General features: G+C 52.4%; 2 protein-coding genes across 3 annotated transcripts; both read left to right on the plus strand.

Annotated features, from left to right (window-relative positions):
* Positions 1-1,664: 1,664 nt before the first annotated feature.
* ORMDL3 (ORMDL sphingolipid biosynthesis regulator 3) lies at positions 1,665-8,192 on the plus strand. 2 transcript variants are annotated; one of them, XM_012662937.1, is made up of 4 exons: positions 1,665-1,827; positions 5,095-5,290; positions 6,004-6,155; positions 6,567-8,192. In XM_012662937.1, the coding sequence occupies exons 2-4, from the start codon at positions 5,117-5,119 to the stop codon at positions 6,700-6,702; spliced, it is 462 nt and encodes a 153-aa protein (XP_012518391.1). In that variant the 5' UTR covers positions 1,665-1,827; positions 5,095-5,116; the 3' UTR covers positions 6,703-8,192. The 2 variants fall into 2 exon arrangements, with proteins under 2 accessions (XP_012518391.1, XP_012518400.1); XM_012662946.1 differs by lacking the exon at positions 1,665-1,827 and adding an exon at positions 2,338-2,380.
* Positions 8,193-10,773: 2,581 nt separating this feature from the next.
* On the plus strand, positions 10,774-20,982 carry GSDMB (gasdermin B). The gene is given in 12 exon segments (XM_012661014.1): positions 10,774-11,022; positions 14,254-14,308; positions 14,311-14,413; positions 16,020-16,190; positions 16,775-16,860; positions 17,279-17,317; positions 18,538-18,564; positions 19,490-19,650; positions 19,772-19,835; positions 19,838-19,909; positions 20,292-20,362; positions 20,830-20,982. Coding segments are annotated over 12 exon segments (1,251 nt in total).
* Positions 20,983-21,446: the final 464 nt, after the last annotated feature.

Raw genomic sequence — 21,446 nt, forward strand, 5'->3', positions numbered from 1 at the left:
AGGTAGAACTATTTCAGAATCTGGGGTGATTATTTAGATCTTGGGATGAGCCCTCTTGGGCCCCTGTCCCTGAGAATATTTGAGAAGCTGCCTGTCCTCCTACTCTGGGTAGTTCAAATACGCATCTGCCTGGTACCCACTAGGTGCCTCTGGGGGTCCCATTTCAGCTTTGTGACAACTGTTTCCTGGCAGTGCCTGGGGAGGGGTGGGTGAGGTCTGAGGGAAGTGCTCCCCAGTTTCCCTGAGCCAGCTTTTCTTTCTTGTCCCCTCATATTCAGTTCAGGGCGCCTTTACAGCCAGTCAGGTTGGCATGCCATGACATCATCTGATTGTGCTACTCCAGCCCTGCCACGCATACAGTGGACTTAGAAGCTGGGTGGGGGAGTGGAAACTACACAGACAAGGCCCTCTTGGTGACATGGAAAGTGGGAGTCACTCAGGAGACCTCAAGAGCCATTTAGTTCAACCTCCTACAATAAATAATAGCTTCCTACAATGCAACAGGTGCTTTACATACATTCTTTTGAATTTGCACAATCTCGGAGGTAGCGTTTCACAGATGTAGAACTGGAAATTAAGACCAAGGTAAGTGGCCAGGCACACTGGCTCAGGCCTGTAATCCTAGCACTCTGGGAGGCTGAGGTGGGAGGATCGCTTGAGCTCAGGAGTTGGAGACCTGCCTGAGCAAGAGGGAGACACCATCTTTACTAAAAATAGAAAAATTAGCCGGGCGTGATGGCACACGCCAGTAGTCCCAGCTACTTGGAAGGCTGAAGCAGGAGGATTGCTTGAGCCCAGGAGTTTGAGGTTGCAGTGAGCTATGATCACGTCACTGCACTCTAGCCCGGGCAACAGAGTGAGACTCTTTGTCTCTTAAAAAAAAAAAAAAGACCAAGGTATGTAATTTGCCCAGGGTCACACTGCCAACAAAGGAGTGCCTACACTGTATCTACCTGGCATAAAATCTGTGCCCTTGCCTTTAGATAATGCAAATGTGAAAATTGCAAACTGGAGCCTCCCACCCAAAGCCACACAAGCTGACCTGAGACAGAAACTAGGCTCCTTACTATTCATTAAAGAATCTTTTTACCACACATGGCCTCTTCTGACGTCTGAAGTGAGGAGGCCGATGTGGCCCGGTCCAGGCCATCCTGGGCCAAGTGTAACTGAGAAGGAGTAGGTAGGCTGCATCCTCTGTCCTCTAGCCCCTCACCTCAGCCAATGTCGAGAAAAGCCAGCTCCTGAGGGGACTCGGCAGGGCAAAGGGCCCAGCTAGTCTGTTTCTGGAGGAGACAATCTGGGGCCAGGGCGGAGGCGGCAAAGTGCAGTGAAAAAACCCTGCACCTGGGGTCAGAATATCGGGGTTCTGGTCCAGGCTGGGACCCAGCAGGGACCTACGGCAAGTTACTTAAAAGTCCGAGTTTCTTCATCTGCAAAACCGGGGCAAGGGTAAACCACACGTCAAGGGCACAGACGCAAAAGGTGGAATTGTTACGCAACAAAGTAATAGCATCCGATCTTACTATCGCGTCACAACTAAACGTCCGTTCGTGCAGTCCCAGAGAAGCCAGGGCCGGGAGCCCGAGGGAAAACTACAACTCCCAGCAGGCGCCGGGTGGGCTGCTGCTGAGGCAGGGGAGAAACTACAACTCCCAGGAGGCACCGGGCGGGCCGGCGCAAGGCGGTGACGTAACGGGGGCGGGGCGCTAATTCGGCCGGAGCTGCCAGCGGGGTGGCTGCCGCCGCGGGTTGTTTCAGCTGCTGGAGCGGCAGCGGCCCCCGGCTCCTGGGTACCCCTCCCGGGCCCTCGACCTCCGGCCCCGCACGGTGAGTCCGGACGGGCTGCCTCGGGGTGCCAGAACTGGGAGGCCCTCGGGGCTAGAGGAGGGGCGGGAGAGAAGGTGGGGGCTGCTGGGGAGGTGCCCCGGGCTGGAGGAGACCAGGGCAGAGTGAATGGGGGTGGAGGGGGTGCATCAGTCGAGGGGGTGCATTAGCTGAGGACGTGACTGAAGAGGAGAGTGGGAGCGGGAGGCAGGGGGTGGACGTCGAGGAGGAGCGCTTCGGCTGGGGGTGGGAGGCAGGGAACGTCTGGACTTCGGGCATAAAGGTTTGGCAGCCTCCAGAGCTGGGCGAACGCGCGGAGATGGGGGTGAGGTCCCGGCCCCGGCCAGGCTCCGAGTGCTAGGTTCCAGGCTGAAGAGCAGAGCGGGAGCCCTTCCCCCCACCCCCGGCCGGAGGTCTTACTCTGAAAACCCCAACAACAGTGAGGACTCCGCCTCCTCGCTCCTCCCTCTCTCCGGATTAGTGAGGGTTAGCCTCGGTACTCACTTTCTGCTCTCACTGCCTTCCCGAGTCGGGGAGGCTGGGCCAGAGCCGAGAGGTGAGCAGCTGTTGTCCTGCACGTTGTAGGGTGGGCAGAATGGAAATGGCATTGTGGCGTGCTGCGCCACGGACTCTCCGTTGGGGACCCCATCCACATCTGGATGTTTTGTGGTCTTTACTCAGATATCAGGAGGTTTGCTGTTTAAAGGACTGCCCTTATCTGGGGGAGGGAGTGGGAGGGGCCCACCTCGTGGCTGCTTTGGGGCATGCTCTGGCCTTGGCTTGAGTGTCTGACATACTGGCTGGAGCCAGAGGGGAGGGGAGGAAAGAACCGGGAAAGAACTACCAGCAAAAAAGTGGTTAACAGAACAGAGTTGCTACAGGCTCTGGTCTGAGGCAGGTTATGAAACCACATCAGAGGCTGGCACTGGCAGCCACCTGCCAGCTATTTCAGCAGAACTTTTCGGCCTCAGCTGCTGTAGACCTACTGCCAGCCTCCTCTCCCTATTTGTCCCCATCTAAGAGAGGGGTCAACTGATTGTTTTACTAAGGAAAGTGATGTGTCCTCATAGTCACGTGAAAGTCTCAACATTGTTTCCTGACTGCCACTCTTTTTCTTAGTTTATTGGTCTCTTCCGTCTTTATGAGAAGTTTCCTGGGGTTTTTCTGCTCTCAGGGCACGTAGTGTTCAAGCTTCATGAAGCTTCACAGGATGTCAGCTGGGACCTTGTCTAGGTCCCTCCTGGGCTCGTCAAGCTTTGTTGGATGCCCTCTTAAAGCCAGAAGAGGGTGGTAGGGTCTTGTGATCTGGGATTCAACAAAGCTCTTGGCACTCCTGGGCAAAATACTAGGAAGGGCTAGAGGTCTTTTTACACCTACCCCTCTGTAGGTCTGGGTTACAGAGAGGGGGGTGGGGCTGCAGGTTCTGGTCAGACTTGGGCAACTCTTTCCCTCTCCTTAGACAGTGGTAAGTCAAGTCCTTCAGAGTCCTCACTTGGCAGCCAGACACTCCCCCTCCTCCCACAGGTGGAAGCTTTGAGTAGTAGGTGTCCCGGGGGCTGTGTTAGGGTAACTGAAGCCCCAAGGCCCTGGGAAGGTAAACAACTGAGCCAGCTCTGGTTTTCTAGTTCCTTGGGTTTCTGTTAGTCCCGATTATCCAGCCTGTTGGGCTGGGCTGATGGGCTTCCAGAGTATCCCTTCAGCCAGGGCGTACCCCATAGCCCTTCATCGATGTCTGCTTGTTGGGATGCTGTGTTGTGGGTCACATATCTTCTGAGGTCTCTAAGCTCGGAGCTGTCTGAAAAGAGGACGTTTGCTCCTGTTTTCCTGGAAGTAAGGAGCTGATTCCTGAGGATTCTGGCTCCTCTGCAGGCTTGGCCAGGCCCCTAGTCAGAGGCAGATAACATCTGAGTCTGAGGGTGTTGGCTGTAGTGGGATGATGGAGGTGGCTGGCTGGGCACTTCTAGACTGTCTCCATCTGGGACTCCTTTCTTTCCCAGGAAAGATGGGGCTGTTACCTTGGTGATGACTTTAGGGTCTTTAGCAGGCAGGACTCTACTTCAGCTAGGTGCCATCTGTTCCCTCCTTCTCCTGGTCACAGGGCCCTCAGGGATCTGGGGACAGCCAAACCATGGACAAGGGGCAGATCATTCTCTTCCCTGCCTTCTCTGCCTCCCTCTGCCCAGTCTGGGTTGCTGCCGCTGTTGTTTCCTGGGCATCCAGGACAGCCCTCCTGGTTCTTCCTGCCACAGGGCTCCTGCCATTGGAGCTGGGCAGGGGAAGGCCTGGTGCTGACTTATACCCGGAAACAGCCTGGGAAGGGAGGCTGAGGTGAGGACAGGTAGGGCAGAGAAGAAAGGGGGCAGCAGGGAGGCCACAGGTACAGCTTTGTGCCCTTGGGAGGGGTATGTTGATATGGGTTCCAGCTATCTGTGGGAGCCGTAGATATAGGCCATGTTCTCTATCCTGGCCTCTCCTCTGCTGGGGAAACGGTCTCTGGTGCTGCAGCACAGTGGGTGGCATCACAAGGTTTAGCCTGAGCAGTTGCCAAATGGATAAAACATCTGGATGATTTGTTTGTGTCACCAAGTATGGGAGCCTTCCAGGTCTGGGCAAAGGTTGTCCCTAGTCTGTTTTCTCCTTTCTTCTTCTCTCCCTCTTTCTACCCTGTTAGTCCCCTGGGTTAGGGTTAGGGGAGATCCAGGATTGAAAAAATTAGGGGAGGTGGGTGGAAGCAACACCCTAAAATATTTTATCCACTGCTGCCTATGCTCACAGGTCTTGTGTCCTTTTACTCCTTACGGGAAGAGCTTAAAGGGAGGTGATGTCCCACACTGGACCCTAAGTGAGGCACAGTGCAGCAGGGGTGCTGAGTGAGAATTTGTATGGGGCAGGTCTCTTCTTCCCTCCCTGGGCTTTGTGGAAAGAGGGCCCTCATGGGAATGCCATCGAGGGTAAGATTGGGGGTGGACATTGACTTCTCTCCTCTGGGGCTGCACGCTTCTTGATGACTTGTTCTCCCAGGCACTGCAGGGGCACTGTCCTGATGGGAGGGTGCGTGGGGCAGCCTGGTGTTTATCCCAGCCCAGCAGCAGAAAATGGATAGAGCTAAGGCCACATGGACTGTCTCCAGCCTCCATGCTTGAGAACCAAATTAGTAGGACTGCCTGGAATTCCCAGGGAAAGCAGAGCCTGCCTCCCTGCAGGCCTTGGAAAGTGTGAGGGGGCAGGGAGAGTGGTGTGACCGGTCTCACCTGTGCTGCTTGTTTGCAGAACAGCGGAGAGGGGCAGCAGGATGAATGTGGGCACAGCGCACAGCGAGGTGAACCCCAACACGCGGGTGATGAACAGCCGCGGCATCTGGCTCTCCTACGTGCTGGCCATCGGGCTTCTCCATGTCGTGCTGCTGAGCATCCCCTTCGTGAGTGTCCCTGTCGTCTGGACCCTCACCAACCTCATCCACAACATGGTGAGAGCCTGCCTGCTGCCTGCCCTGACCATGTGGGGCTGAGGGACAGGAGGAGCCCCCGCCAGACATGGGCCAGATGTCACAGTGACGTATTGACAACATCTGTCGCCAGAGCTCGGGCCCAGCTCTTATCTCTCTGCCTTACTCCCCCTTCTGCGTTCCAGCCCTGTGCACACTGATGAGAAGAATCAAATCTGCAGATTTGTCCATGTCTGGGGTGGGGTTGCTGTGGGCCTGGAAGATGGGCCATTGAGAGCTGAACAAAGGGCTTCAGAGTGTCCCTAGGACGCAGGAGTCCTGGTGCCTAGCCTGGTGCAGAAATGCCCCTTTCTAAGTTAGGATCTGCAGCCGTCTTCCACTCCTGTCCTTCTCTGCTCCCTCAGCACCTGCTGCCTTGTACTCTTTTGGTGGGCAGCAGGGCTAGTCCCTGCCATCAGCCTGTCTCCTCCCGCCTGGCACAGGGGGGCTGCGACTGGGCTGGAGGGGGCAGCTTGTTCTTCTCATGCCAGGCCTGCTGCCCCCCATAGGAGGTTCCCTTGTTCTTCCCCCTCCAGGCTCCCAGCTGCTCCATCCTGACCCCCAGCCCATGTCCCCCTGCCCGGCAGAGGGAGGTTCCATATCACCTGGAGCCACTTCTGTCTGTGACTGGGTGGAGGAGCTGAGCTAGAGGCCTGTTGCCTTTCGTGTCCTCTAACGAAGACCCCTTCCTCCAGGGCATGTACATCTTCCTGCACACAGTGAAGGGGACACCCTTCGAGACCCCGGACCAGGGCAAGGCAAGGCTGCTAACCCACTGGGAGCAGATGGACTATGGGGTCCAGTTTACGGCCTCTCGGAAGTTCTTGACCATCACACCTATCGTGCTGTGAGTGCCTGGGCTAGGGGAGGACGCCAGCAGGCAGGGCAAGGCCTGGGGATACCCTGGGGCTCAGCCAGGCCTATCAACCCCACCCAGTCCCCAGCTCTGGCCCCTGACATACAGATGAACAGAGGAGGGGAAGTCGGAGTGTCCCCGGGTCCTACACTGGGCTCAGGCCTTGGGCCTCCCTGGTCCTGCCTTTTCTTGATTGGAGCTTCCTTTCTGCTAGGGAGATGGGCCTGCAGGCCTGGCGTGCAGCGGGAGCTGGGTCTGGAGGGACCTGGGAGATTATCTTCTGGTCTGGGGATCTCTCCCATAGCTGCTCAGCTGTCAGGAATCTGCCTCTCCCACCCAGGAAGTGAGGGAAGAAGGGGTCCTCCAAACAGTCTTTATATCTCTCCCCAACCTTCCCCCCAGGTACTTCCTCACCAGCTTCTACACTAAGTACGACCAGATCCATTTCATCCTCAACACTGTGTCCTTGATGAGCGTGCTTATCCCCAAGCTGCCCCAGCTGCACGGAGTCCGCATTTTTGGAATCAATAAGTACTGAAGGCGCAGCCTCCGCCCCTGCCCAGGCTGGCAGGGGAGGGCGGGAGGCCTGCGCTGGATGCCGAAGATGGAAGGAGCCCCTGGACACTGCCGGAGATGGGGGTTGAGCCGCTGGGCCTAGTTTCCCCCTCGCTTCCCCGAGTAGCCAACCTGGAGTAGCTTGTAGTGGGGTTGGGGTGGGCCCTCCTGGGCTCTGACCCCTTCTGATTTGTTTTTTTTTTTAATCTTTTCCTTTTGCCTTTTGAATAGAGACTCCATGGGGGTGGTCACGGAATGGGCTGGGCTCCTGGGCTGAGCATGGACGACCATGGGACAGGAGGCCGGGGAAATCCCCCTGCTCACTTGTGTACCTTCAGGCGGCCAGAGCACTTTAACCCCTGCGAGGGGAGCAGAGGGGCGGTACAGCTTCTGGACTGTTCCGCTTTGATTCCCAAATCTTAGCATGGCACGCAGCGTGTGCTTGTATGTACGAAAGCAAGTGTGTGAGGGCCTCGCCCCTCTGGGTAGAGAGCTGCCCAATCCAAGTCTCAGGCTTCTGGCAGCTTCCCTACAGCCCATGCCGGGTCCTGGTTAGGAGTGGGGAGGATGAGGAGCGCGAAGGTAGGGAAGAGTGTGGATGGCCTGATCCCAGAGGGAAGGGGGCCAGGGCCGCTGCCATCCTGGCCCTGGTGGAGGTTGGGAAGTGGGGCGGGGGGGATAGTGAGTTGAGACACGAGAATGGGGGAGAATGGGGTCGCATAGCAGCAGAGGATTGGTGTAAGGGAGGGGGGTGGGGACAGAAGTAGACTCTGCTCTGAGATGCGGGTGGGGAGGGCAGCTGGGCAGGGTTAATTTACCCACAACTGCGATGGTAGTAATAGGGAAGGGAGGCTCCCGTGGGCTTGAAGCTCCTGGGCTGGGTGAGGGAGTAGACAGGGGAGGAAGAGGCCCGCGAGTCATCGTAAGCACAGGTCCTGTTTGGCACTGTCTCCGGCAGCGGTGTTAGCAGTGTGGGGAAGCTTTGACAGAAGTGGTGGATGGTGTGGCCCACTGCGACCCCTCGCCCCCTAACCTTGTGCAGACTGGCACTGAGGCAGGGCCTCTCGTGTGGCCTGCACCTGGGGGGCTATCAGGCCGCCCCCACATGGGGGCAGTGGACTAGAGAGTCCTGCAGGACCCCCCAGCAGGGCAGTGGAGGGAGCAAGGAGTGGCCTGTGGGCGCTGTCTCTGCAGCCTGAGCACAGGCTGGAGAGGAGCCTTCTCCCCTCCCAGGCCGCCTAGGGGGTGGTGTGACTTTTGAAAAGGTGTGGGTACCCGTGTCCTCGCCCAGCGGCCTGAAGGAGGAGAGGAGGTCACTGGCCCTGTTTTCTGTCTCCTGGCCCTTCACCCCACACCCCATGTATCATAGGGAACTTTCACCTCAAAATCTTTCTAAGCAAAGTGTGAATAGGATTTTTACTCCCTTTGTACAGTATTCTAAGAAATGCAAATAAAGGATAATGTGTTCCTGTTTTCCCCTGTCTGGCCTCTGCTTCCTGGAGGGCCCTGGGGAGGGGGCAGGGACGTGGGCATCAGTGAAGCCCTCTGACTGGACCGCAGGAGGACTCTGGGACTGCTGGTCTTTGTACTGCCCCCAGCAGAGAAATCCCTTAAGGGGCCTGTGAGGGAGCAGAATTCTCTGTGCCCTTGCCTGGCTGTTCCTCTGACAGGCCTTGCACCTCTGGGCTCCGCAGGCTGGGGTGGCCTGTGCCTTGGCAGGGAGGGGTCAGTCTTGCAGGGGTCTACCAGTGGAGCCAATGTCCTGAGGGGTGCCCTGTCTTTCCCGCTGAATCCCCCAGGTCCCTTCCCCAGTTTCTCACTTCTCTCCCCAGGGCCTTCCCTCGGTCACTTCTGCCCCAGGAGGGCGGCATTTCCTCCTGGCCTTTCTGTCCAGGGCAATTTCCACACTTCCTCCTTCTACCATAAGCATGAGTAGGAGGGGAAGAGAGAATCCCTCAAGACTGAGGCTCTCATGGGCAGGAGAGACAGGAGTCCTATCATGGAGGAATCCCAATCTCTTGAGGACATTGGCCTTCCAGCATGTTCTGTGCAGTATCATCCGCTATCTCCAGAATGGGTACAAAGTCCCAGGTGAAAGGGAGGTGCTGGCCTCAGCAGCTGGGGCTCCTCTCTGGCCCTGGTCCTCGGGTTGGGTGTTAGGAAGAGTGTGGGATCCTTGCCCAAATCCAGCCACCATCCCCCTCCCTGAGTAGGGCCCGAATTGTACTGGGAACAGAAATGCAGCCACTGGGCTCAGTCCTGGGAGTGGGGGTGTCCTGGTTGCTTTCACGGGCCTGCAAGAGTACAGGCAGGGTGAGGCGCTGGGGCACATCAGCAACCATCTGGGTTCAAATCCCAACTCTGCCACTTACTAGCCACATGGGCTTGTCAAGTTACTTCTCTGAGCTTCAGTTCCTTCCTCTGTTGTATAAGGATAATCCCTCTTAGGGCTGTTGTGAGCATTAGCACGTTGCCTGGCAAGTAGGAAATACTTAATGCTTGGCAGCCATAGTATTACTATAATCGCTACCACCACCACCATCATCTCCTTAAATGTTCTTTCAGAACTGAGGCAGGCACAGGCCAGAAGACAGGCTGGGCTTACTGGGTGGTTGTCTCTGAGAGAGGACAGAGGGGTGGTGCAGAGCCTCTCTCTGGAGGAGGCAGGTGGAGAGGTAGGTGGCACACAGCTAGGGAAGGTCCGCATCTCCCCGAGGGGTGTGGAAGCATGTGGGGGTGGGCCCGGGTGCTCTTACAGGCCCAGCCTGTTTCCTGCTGGTGTTAGCTGCCGTTGTTCCACGTCTTCACTGTTGCCAGCACAGCATGGCACATGTGGGTAGCTGGTTCCAGCCAGGTTACTGTCCTCATAGCCCCGGTATAGCCATAGCCATTGTCTGCTGGCACTTGGCTGATACCCACCTGTGTTCCAGTTCTCTATTCCAAACTCCCTGGATTGCATGGCCCAGCGTGCCTCGTTCTGTGTCATTCTCTGGCCCAAACCCACCTCGAATATACATCAGGATCTCCCACCTGCTCCTTGGGTCCAAGAGGAAGGAAGGGGTTCTGGCCTTATCTGCCTTAAGCTCAGTCATAAAGTTTGCTTATCTAAAGGCCTGGTAGGTGGGGCACCCAGTCCCACCCAGCCTTCCAAGAAGTACTCTCCTGGAGAACTTTCAATTCCATTATTAGAGATTCCCGAGACGCGGAGACCAGGAATGTGCAGAGATCTGACAGAGGGGATTCTTAACAACCTTCATTTCTGGTGAACAGCTAAGAACAGAGAGGTGGGTGGCCCCTGAGATGGGCCTATGGTTCGTGGGCACTGTCTTTCCAGACACCTAGAAGAATTCCCAGGTTGGGAGTGAGTTGAGAGTTGGCCACCGTGATGGGGGCAGGGACAGAGAAGGAGCAGCAGGTAGGTAGGTGGCTGGACCAGGAAGAAAGGATGTGGGGGAAGGTGGCCAGAGGTAGGATGGGGAAGTGGATCCCAGGAAGCTTTTGTTTCTTTGGAGTCCAACTTACTGCCATCTCATTGGGAAATGGTTGGTAGGGAGGCGCCCATCCAACTACCTTGCAGAATCCAGCGAGGGAGGGAGCCCAGGAGTCAGAGCCAAGGGAAGAGATAACCAGTTAGGGTTGGTAATGTGAGGTCTGGCAGCCATGCTCCTCATCCTTCCCTCATTCTTCTCTTTTTCAACATGGGAGAGAGTCTGGCTGAGGGACAGTGGGCCTGCCAGACCACCTCAGGCCCTTGGAACAAGGTGGTAACTCTGCTGTGGGAGATGAATGAGTTTTTCCGTCTTTGCTCCAGTTGGGTTCTATGAGGGGCAGAGGAGAATCTGGGATCTGTGATGTTTACCCTCCTTAATGTGTCATGGCTGCCTCACCTTCTAGAAACAGGGAAGGTAAACCACCATAGGTCCTGGTCATCCTGGAACCTTTGGCTCTTCCTTGACTCCAGGCTGCCAAACGTAGAAGATTTAAAAACCTGAACCAATACCCTATCCTCCCCAAAACTGAAATTGTCTTCTCTTTCCCAGTTGTTCCAGGGACAATGCCCAGTGTGTTTGAGGAATTCATAAGAACTGTAGTCCAAGAGATGGATCCCGGAGGGGATATGATTCCTGTCAGAAGCGTCATCGATGCTGACAGATTCTACTGTTTCTGTTTGGTGAGGGAGAAGAGAAGTTTCTTGGGAAGCTGGTACTACAGGACAGACCTCACCTTGATGGACATACTGGAGAGACGGGAGGGTGAAGGGCCCTGCGATGAACTGGATTCTGGGCTCCAAGGTCAGTATGAGGTGGATGAGAGATGGCCATCCAAGAGGGCTTGCCCACTTGTACTCCTTCCCATTCTCAATTCCCCATGGCCATCGGCCAAGTCAACCAATCAACAAAGAAACTGTAGAATTTGTACGAGCACATCCGCTCACCTTAATCTAAGAAATGCACAAAAGGGCTGCATGGGAGGAGGTGTGTGGGGGAAGTGGAGATTTATTCCTATTGGAAACTATTCCTAAATAGTTTTTCTTTCCCATTTTTTCCCTTTATAAATAATTTGCTTTTAAATTAGTTGAGCTCTTCTCATGTGTTTACGTGTTTATCATCTAAATGGATTGTAAATGGAGGCAATTTGCTTGATGGTTAAGAAAGGATTTAGATTTTAAAGCTAGAGGTCCTTGGTTTCCAAGCCTAGCTCTGCCACTTACCAGCTGGATGACCTCTGGACAAGTTGCTTCATCTCTCTAAGTTTCAGTGTTTCCTCATCTGTCAACTCTAGAAGACTATTGTAAGAATCCAGTGAAAATAAATTACATAAATTATCTGTCATAGTGCCTGGCACAAAAGGAGCACGAATAAAAGTTAGCTCCAATCATTCTGGTGGTGGCAGCAATTATTATCATCCTCTCTTGTTCCCTGGATATCGTGACTGAAAGGGAAGTTGCCGATGAGCAGAAATCCCTGAGGATTGAAGGGATTTATGGAAGAGTCAATTAATCCCTCCCCCTGCCTGTGATCTCAGCTATTCCTGGGATTTCTTGGGTTTCAGAAAACCCAGGATAAGTGTTGTTGAACCCTCACTTGGAGACCTATTTCAGTGAATTATAGTGAGGAGTTCATTGCATTTTATAATGGAAAAAATTTTCACAATATGAAAAATGGTGAGGAGTTTCATAGCTCAGACCTCTCTGATGTAGCCCATTTCTTTTTATTGGGTCTCATACCAAGAGATGGAAAAGAGTTCTAACAATACCACCAAACAATTTTAGAGCACCTAACATGTGCCATGCATTGCTGTGAGTGACCAAGAGCAGTACCCAGATTATTTGGAGGGGGTGGGTCTTTCCACAAGTGGAGTTTAATTAAGCAAGCAAGGGGTGTGAGGAGAAATTTCAAGTTAGCATTTTTCAAAGACTCTGAGTCAATTTTCTGAATAGCAAATTGCCAAGAGCCAATTTACTAAAAGTCAAGTCTCAAAAAATAAGTTTACCAAATGATCATATTCACTGAAAATAGAAAAATACTTTAACCTGGGACTGTGATGTTTTTGCCAGGGACAAGATCAAAAGTATAAGTCTGGGCCGGGCGCGGTGGCTCGCGCCTGTAATCCTTGCACTCTGGGAGGCCGAGGTGGGCAGATTGTTTGAGCTCAGGAGTTTGAGACCAGCCTGAGCAAGAGCGAGACCCCGTCTCTACTAAAAAAAATAGAAAGAAATTATCTGGACAACTAAAAATATACAGAAAAAAATAGCTGGACATGGTGGCACATGCCTGTAGTCCCAGCTACTCGGGAGGCTGAGGCAGAAGGATCGCTTGAGCCCAGAGTTTGAGGTTGCTATGAGCTAGGCTGATGCCACGGCACTCACTCTAGCCAAGGCAACAGAGTGAGACTCTGTCTCAAAAAAAAAAAAAAAAAAGGTATAAGTCTGGAAAAAAATTTGACTAAGTTAACTTTCTTTAAGGAAAAACCCATCTGTTTACATACAAAATTCAGAGGCAGAGGTGAAATCAGACTTAAAAAAAAATCCTCATAATGAGGTGAGTTAGTAATTTGCATTGATTTTCAGCAATTTGGCCTGCTCCCTTTTCGAATGGATTATTTATTTTTTAACCATATAGTGCTGACAGTGTGGTTAGGTTATTTTTTTAATTAAAGTCCATACTTTATTCATATTATCTTAGTTTTTACTTAATGTCCTTTTACTATTCCAGAATCCTATCCAGGACACCACATTGCATTTAGTTGTCATGTGTCCTTAGGCTCCTCTTGGCTGTGACAGTTTCTTAGACTTTCCTTGTTTTTGATGACCTTGGCAGTTTTGAGCAGTAATGTCCTTCTATTAGAATTTGTCTGACATTTTTTTCTCCTAGTTAGACTGGGGTTCTGGGTCTTGGGCAGGAAGACCACAGAGGCAAAGTGCCATTCTTATCACATCATGTCGAGGGGACACATTATCAACATGACTCACCACTGTTGATGTTGACCTTGATCACCTGGCTGAGGTAGTGTTTGTCCACTGTGAAGTTACTCTTTTTTCCCCTTCTCCATACAGTACTCTTCGTGTACCTAGTTTTTATTTTTCTTTTCTCTCTGATGAAGTACATGCAAACTTTTACACTGCTCAAGAAACAAATGGGCCCTAAGACATTAGTGTCACGTGTGCAGTGCTGACTTCAGGCACTGTTTCCACCAGTTCCAAAATGGATTTTTCTTTGGAAATCCAGCCTGCCCCCAGCTCTGCGTTCTCTGTCGGTTCCCACTTGGGAGGTCTGGGAGAAAGGCACGTGTCCCTTCAGCATGCCCACACACCCGCCACTAACCCTGGGTGGCAGCCGACTCAGAGTCAAGGCCCTTATTAGTGCCTGAACAGTTGGGCAGAGTGCACATGTGAGGGCGAGTTGCCAGGATTGCCTCGTTTTGTGCCTGCTGGGCTCATGCAGACCACAGACAGAACTGCTCGATTTCTATTTCCCAACTGGCAGGGGATCCTACTTCTTTAGCTTTACTTTTCCTTGTCTCATTTTGGCCTCTCGATAGTTAAATAGGACTAGCTCACAATTATTGAGCACTTAAGAATGTGTGCCAGGCACTTTGTTCAGTGCTTAACTGCATTATTTTATTTAATTTCCCTAAGCATAGGAAGTAGGTACTATTAATATTCTCCTTCTATAGGTGAAAAACAAATTCAAAGAGGTTGAGGCCCAGGAGGTGGCTCATGCCTATAATCCTAGCATTCTGGGAGGCCGAGGGGGGAGGATTGCTTGAGCTCAGGAGGTTAAGTGATTCACCCAAGATCATTTGGTAAGAAGGTGGAAGAGTGGGCTCGAACCTGCGATGGGGTGACCCCGGAATGCCTCTGCCTCTGGTGAGAACAGCACTTCCTGGGGAGCCAAGGCTGGGAGGCTCCCTCAGAAGAGAGGGGGATGGTCGGGGGGAGCTCAGGATGGGGCTGCTCCAGGGAGGGTTTTCCAGAGAGATCTTTTGGGTCAGCTCTGGTGTGGACTTTATCCTTCTCCTTCTGGGTCAAAAGGCTGAGTTCCAAATTCTAGACAAGGTGGACTCAAAGGGAAAGTTGATAGTGAAATTACTCAAATAACAATCGCAGGGGAACTCCAGGGGTCTCATGAGCAGAAAAGCAAGAAATTGAAGAACCAGATATCCCAGCAATATCTGGATACCCTTGAGAACAGGTGAGGCTGGAGTTGGGAAGCAGTGGGCAGGGAGGAGGGAGAAGCCCTGAGCACCAGGGCATCCAAGGGCTGTGGCACCAGCTCTCTAGTGCAGCCTCCCACTGCCTGCTCCCGGCGCTCCCGACCCCCTCCTTTACCCAAGCACGCCTCCCTCGCCTCTGCCTTCAGGAAGGCCTCTCATTCTTCCAGGAGCAGCCTCCAGGAAGCCTTCTGATGTCCGAATACACTCGCGTCCCTGCTGCCCTCCAGGGCAATTAATTACTCTGACTTGGACAAACCTGCTGGTGTTAAGAGGCTACTCTCCTTACTCTCCTGTACCGAGTTGCCCAATCCAGTATTTTGTGCTAGTTTCATTGTTCCCGGAGGGCAAGCCCGTGGTTTCCATGTTTGTCTTCCCCACTGGACTGGGAGCAACTCGTGACAAGGGACTGACTAACTTTACTAACTTCTCTCTACTGACGCCCGGCACACAGCGGGTACTCAGTAAAAGAGCTGAAGTGAAGCACAATGAAATCAGAGCACCCCTTGTAGAGCACTTCCTGTGCAGAGAGTGCCACCACTCCACCCAGCAGGGTGGCACTAATCAAATGCCACCGAGGTTCTGACAGCTGGAGAACGTGGTGCTTCCAACTTAAGGGGGCATCACTAGCTGTCCCCTGACGGAATAGTTTTGTGGTTGGTGTCGGTGTTTTCTTCCTCAGCTGGGATTGCTGGAGATTGAGGGGTAGCTTGGGGAAAGGTGTGCTGCAGTTCTCTTAGGCTCGCTTTCCCTGAGTGGGGTGGGTATTTTTTCTTTCTCTTTTTAAATTAAAGACTGAAAGGCTTACAGTACAATTTTACTGGTCTCTTGAACTACCCCTTCATGCCACAGTATCGCTTCAGAGTTTTTCTAAGGGAGCTCAGTTTTTTCCAGAACGCCTGTTGTTTCTAGGGTGAGGGTGCTGGTGTCTGTATATGGGTGGGGGGCACTGGGTAGGTAGGGGAAGGTCATCGGAGTCAGGGATGCATGTCTTCCCTTAGGGTCTTTTGGTTGCAAATAGCAGAAACTCCATCAGACTGTTCGTTATGGAATCAGATGCCTCGTGAGCCCAGGGGCAGCTTGCTCCGGTCCGTGGAGCAAGCTGCCGGAGCCCCTTGTCAGAGAAGAGGGTGTCTTGGGCTCGTCAGCTGCCTATCTCAATATCATGAGAAGGCCACACACTTTGGACTTACATAGACCAGGGTTTGAATCCCAGCTCTACACTTACTAGCTGTGTGACCTTGTACCATTCACAACCTGTCATGAAGCCTCAATTTCGTCACATGAAAAATGGATGCAATGCTGCCTGTGTCCCAGGATTATGGTGAGGGTTAAATGGAATGACGTGTGAAGCATCTCAGAGCTGGCACATTGTAATCTTTCATAAATGCTCGTGAGTTCTCCTCCCACTTGGTACCGCCTCCCCCCTGCCCCCCGGGGTAAACTGCGATGGGGGGCTGTGTTCCTTGGTTTTCCAGCCTCAGAAGCACTTAATCTCAAATAGGAACTTGCTGATGGACAGGGAGAGTGTCACTGAGAGGTGGGTCCCTGAGATTCTGAACTCCCATCCCTTTCCACTCGCTCCAGGCAGCTGAAGAAGAAACTACCACCTTCGTTTCAATCAATTCACACAAAGAGAGAAGACCTGTATCTGGTGACAGAAACTCTGGAGACAGCAAAGGAGGAAACCCTGAAAAGTGAAGGGCAGTGTGGATTTTTGAGCCAAATCTATCAGGGCCATCTCAACTATCAACGAAAGTTTATGATCCTGGGAGGCAGGGATTGTGGGAGAGCCAGCGTTGGCCACCCCCAGCAGGTCAAGGGGATGCGAGCCCAGACTCTAGGCTCTTCAGCTCTTCCTTCAGACCTCTCTGAGCAGCAGGGGCTGCTCCTTGGCCTTCTCGCCCCAACAAAGGGTGAGCGGCATTACCCAGTCTCTCCCTCGTTACTCTCTAGTGATACCCTCTTTTCATTTTTTTCATAGCACTTCCCATGGTTCATAATTACGCCGGTGTTTTCTCTTGCTTGTTCGTTGTCTGCCTTCCTTTCTAGAAGGCAAGAGGACAGGAGGCACAGTGCCTAGAACAAAGTGTGTCCTCAATAAACATTTGTTGAATGAACAGTGGCAACTTGTGGTTTGGTGTCAGATGTGGGTTCAGATTTCAGCTCTGCCACTGTTTTTAACTGTGAGACTGACTCATCTACTTACCTCTCAGAGCCTCAGTTCTCTCATCTGAAAAATGGGGATAAAAATGTCTACCTCATAGGATTGTTTGGGAGCTCAGGCAAGATAACTATGTGAAGCATCTAGGGATCCATCAATGTGAGCTTATTTTTCCTAGCACCCAAGGGAAGTCACCATCCCCCCCGAATCGGGTCCTGGGCTATCGAATAAAGCAGCTCGTCTTCCCCAATGAGGAGAAAATGAGTAAGCGCGGCCTGGTGGGAGCAAGGGGAGGGGGAGCCTGAACACATGGTGGGGTGGAGGTGGATTCAGCCAGGCTCTTTGTCAGCTTAGGGTGGGTGGCTGGTGAGCTTGGAGGTGGGGAGAGGGCTCCAGGGAAGGGGGAGGGTTTGGGACAGGGAAGAAGGATGAGGCTCCATTCTCTGACCTGGTGACCCAGACCTAGCGACCCAGACCTGGCTGACCAGGATATGCCTCACCGTGGCACCAACCGTTCCCTGGAGGTGTTAATTCTCATTTCAGTTTCCAAATAGTTCTCTCTCCCTTTTTTTTTTTTTTTTAATTTTTGGTTGAAGGCAGAAAACGGGAACTTACAGAGAGTGTACTCGTCTCTCTCTCATTCTTTCTCTCTGTCTCTCCCTCCTTTTTGGTGCCGGTTTAGGTATTTGTTTCTGGGGCAAAACAAAATCCTTTCCAGAAGGTGAGTGAGCTGCTGGTCCTACTGTTCGTCATTTCAGAATGGGCAGGGATACTACTTTTATTTGTTTTTTATTTTTTTATTTTTTTTTGAGACAGAGTCTCACTCTGTTGCCCTGGCTAGAGTGAGTGCTGTGGCGTTAGCCTAGCTCACAGCAACCTCAAACTCCTGGGCTCAAGCAATCCTACTGCCTCAGCCTCCCAAGTAGCTGGGACTACAGGCATGCGCCACCACGCCCGGCTAATTTTTTCTATGTATATTTTTAGTTGTCCAGATAATTTCTTTCCATTTTTTTTTTTAGTAGAGATGGGGTCTCGAACTCCTGACCTTAAGTGATCCACCCGCCTCGGCCTCCCAGACTGCTAGGATTACAGGCTGAGCCACAGCGCCCAGCCAAAGGATACTACTTTTAAAAAGAGGATAACAGACGACCTGGAGTTACAGAGTTGTTAGGGCTAAGAATGCAGTAGGATGCACCCAGAGGTGGGAACCATGGTGAGAGCAGGAGAAAAATCTGTTTGTTGGAGAAGCAATCTGCATTGAATGTTGGACTAGGGTTTCCAGGCTGCTCCTAGGACAACTTTGTCTTGCTTTGTGCTGGGCAGTCTGCTGGGTCCTGGCTTACAGTCCTCACTGAAGGCTTATTGGCCTAGGAAGCACAATTGAATTACCTGGCCAGTTCTCACATGACAGCACCGGCTATGACAAGAGTATACTGGGCTGGAGTTGGACCGGCTCAGGGTCTAGTCCCACTCTGCTACTCTTTAGCTCTATAGCCTCCCAAGTCAGTTTTCCTAACTTTAAAATAAAGGGGTTAGACTAGAAGATCCTTGTGATTCTGAATGTGGCTTCCTCTGGAATTTCTAGGTTTTTCCCTAGATCCCAGCAGGGTTATACTGCCTAAGAGACATTGGGAAGGGATGGAGAGAGGTCTGACCCAAATTTGCTGGGTGATGGAATATATGGTGCACTCTGTCTGGGCCTTGGCTGCTTCTTCGTTCGTCTAGGCATAATCCCATCGCTGCCTATCGAAGATATGGGAAGGGGCCTGTAAATATAGAGCTTTCCGATTGACACATAATAATGAGGATGCAGGCTTCCTGGCGTGGGCAGAGAGGGCTTGGAGTGCAGCAATGAAAACTTCCATCACTGCAAAAAGAATGTGTACGAGGGGGCTGGAGGTGACCTGAAGACACTGTGAAATAATTCTTCCTCTCTTGCAGAGAAGGGTGGTGGTTCATCCTGTTTAGGTAAGGATGGTTACCAAGTGTGTTCAGGGTGGCTGCACCCATCCAACTGTGAGCCCACCTGGCTCAAGACTGCTGCTCAGATGGGGTCAGCTGAGTGGGTATGGAGAGGGGCAGTGCCCAGCAGGTTTCAACGTTAGTCTGGAAATTGCATCTGTCCCCTCTAAATGCAGTGGTTCTCATTGGTTGTACACTGACATCACCTAGGGGAACTTTATTTATTTTAGAGATGGGGTCTTGCTATGTTGCCCAGGCTGGTCTCAAACTCCTAGGCTCAAGCCATCCTCCCACCTCAGCCTCCCAAGTAGCTGGGACGACAGGTGCACACCACCATGCCCAGCAAGGGAACTTTAAAACTAGTGACATCTGAGTCCCTTCTCCAGAAATTCTGACTTAACTGGTCTGGGGTGTGGCCTGGGCATCAGGATTTGTAATAACACTCCAGGCGATTCTCTTGCACAGTCAAGGTTGGGAACTACTGCTTTGACTTTCTCTAAATCCTCATTACTCCTAGTGTGGCCTGAGGACTGCACTTTAAATGGCAAGGATGCACCCAGAGGTGCATAAATAACCAAGTTTTGTTTTTTGACCTGGAGGTGGAGAAGAATTTGGGTTGGGGCTAGATTGAGGGTGAGTTGCGGAAAGGGAAGTGGGGTCAGTGGGAGGCAATGATGGCAGGTGTCTGGGAAGAAGCGTACTTCATTTAACAGGAGAAGCCTGGAAGAAGGGAAGAAACAGGGAGGTGGTCTCCAGGAGACAGGCAAACAAATAATGGAGACTTAGCAATAAAGCTTGTTGGAGTGTTACAGCTCTTTTAGAATTTGTCTAGCAGGTTTTCCTGTCCTTACTGGAAGACCCCCCTCCCCACCCTAAAAAAAATAAAGCTTGTTGGCTGGGTGGGCCAGGTTCTTAATTGCTGCCTCTACAGGGAAGTCCTTGAGTTCGGAGGATTCCAGAAACATGAAGGAGAAGGTGCAGGACATGGTGAGAAGCCTCCAGGGTCTGATGGAGGAGGAGCGAAGAGATGTGCTAAGCTGCCTCACAAAGTGCCTCAGCAAGGATGAGCATCTGCAGGATCTAGAGCAAAGAGTAAGGGACCCCAAGACAGGGCTGGGGCAGAGAAAGAGGAGCGGGAGGAAGGCAGTCAGCATAATGAAGACAATCTGCTACGGCAAGACTAGTGCTCAGCTTCCCCATCTCCTGGCCCCAGGTGTCTGACGCCCTGATCTCTGGAGAGCTGCAGATGGAGGGCTCAGCAGGTCCTCTCCTGAGCAGCCTTTTAATACTGCTGGGATCCTGGTAGAAGCGCATGCAGAAGCCAGTCTGGACTTCCTGGATGCCTTGATAGGTAAGGAGGGTCTGGCTACATGGTGGAGGAAGTGCTGAGCAGAGAGGCCTGTGGGGAACCAAATCTTGGGAGGAGGGGGCGCATGTTGCCCTGCACACTTCGTGAGGGACAGCTTTCCCATTTCAGAGACTAGTCATCTTCCTCAGGCCAGGCACTGAGAGGCTGCCGCCTCTTCCCCCTTGGTATAGTCTATGACCTCCTGAAGGCTAGGAGGGAAGCAGGAGCCACAGCAGGAGCCCATTTAGAATAACTCTCATCTAGCACTCCCAGGGGCTCTCTGGAACCTTCTGATGACACATGTTCTTGACCTGATCAGCTACTGAAGCCCTGTCCCACAATGTGCCTTTTCTTTCTGCCAACCACCCTCTTTTTTTGGGCCCAGAGGTGTCTGAGGAGAAGCAGCTTGTGGCTGAGGCCCTGGAGAAAGGGACCCTGCCCCTGTTGAAGGACCAGGTGAGACAGCCTGGGCTGAGGGCCAGGGTCATAGTGGAAGTGAGTAGCTATGTTCTCAAGCGACCCAGAAGTCCCAGGGTACAGTCCCTTCTTGCTCCATAGTTCTCTGCCAGCTCACATCCCTGCAGCTGGTTTGTGACAATTCCCTGGATGCACAGTTGCCAGGACAACTTGGGGTGGGTTCTTTAGGCTTTGTTGCTTGCCTATGGGCAAAAGTGGGGTGGCAAATGTTAGTCCCAGGGTGGCAGCTGGTGTGATCTCGAGTGCCAGTGTCCAGTGTCGATGGATTAGCCCTGCCTGCCACTATGTTGGGAGAGTATGAGGCTCTCCATGCGCTGCAGGAAGGAGCGCCGTGATGGATCACTACATCTGCCCGTGGGCTCAGGATTGAGGAGTGTGGCCAAGTATTTGCCATTTCTGGTATATCGTTGTTCACAGCTTTTGCAGTCTGGCGGATTTCCTTCCAGGTGGAGTCCATCCTGGAGCAGGTCTGGGATAAGCAGGCCAGCAATGCTCATGACATGAGCTGTGACCCTGAGACACGAACCTTCTGTGCCCTCTATGTTGCTGTCTCCATCCTGCTGCAGCTGTGTTCGGAGCCCACCTCTGCCTCTTCCTAACTACAAAAGCCCTAACCCTTCTCCCCACAAGCCTCTGGGGTTTCCCCTCCGCAGTCCATCCTCATTGCCACTACCATCTCCACCGTCTTTCACCAGCAGGACCTCTTTAAAACAAGCAGCTGACCATCCTTTGATGCTTCCCATTCCCTACATGTTAATGTCCGAAATCAGCCTGGATTTTATGCATGAACTTCTGATTAAAAGTCACAGATTGAACATATTAATTTCTTTTCCCTCTTGAAACCTCACCAAATGACAGTAAAGCAATAGAAAAGCTTGGTAGGCTGGGCACAGTGGCTTATACCTGTAACCCAGCACTTTGGGAGGCTGAGGCAGGAGGACTGCTTGAGACCAGGAGTTGGAGACCAGCCTGGACAGTGAGGCCCTGTCTCTATGAAAAATTTTAAAAACATTAAAAAAAAAAAAGAAAAGCTTTGTTTAAATCTAGAAGCATAAAAAGAATG

Source organism: Propithecus coquereli, unplaced genomic scaffold (genome assembly GCF_000956105.1).
Source record: "Propithecus coquereli isolate 6110/MARCELLA unplaced genomic scaffold, Pcoq_1.0 Scaffold119, whole genome shotgun sequence".
Lineage (NCBI taxonomy): Eukaryota > Metazoa > Chordata > Mammalia > Primates > Indriidae > Propithecus > Propithecus coquereli.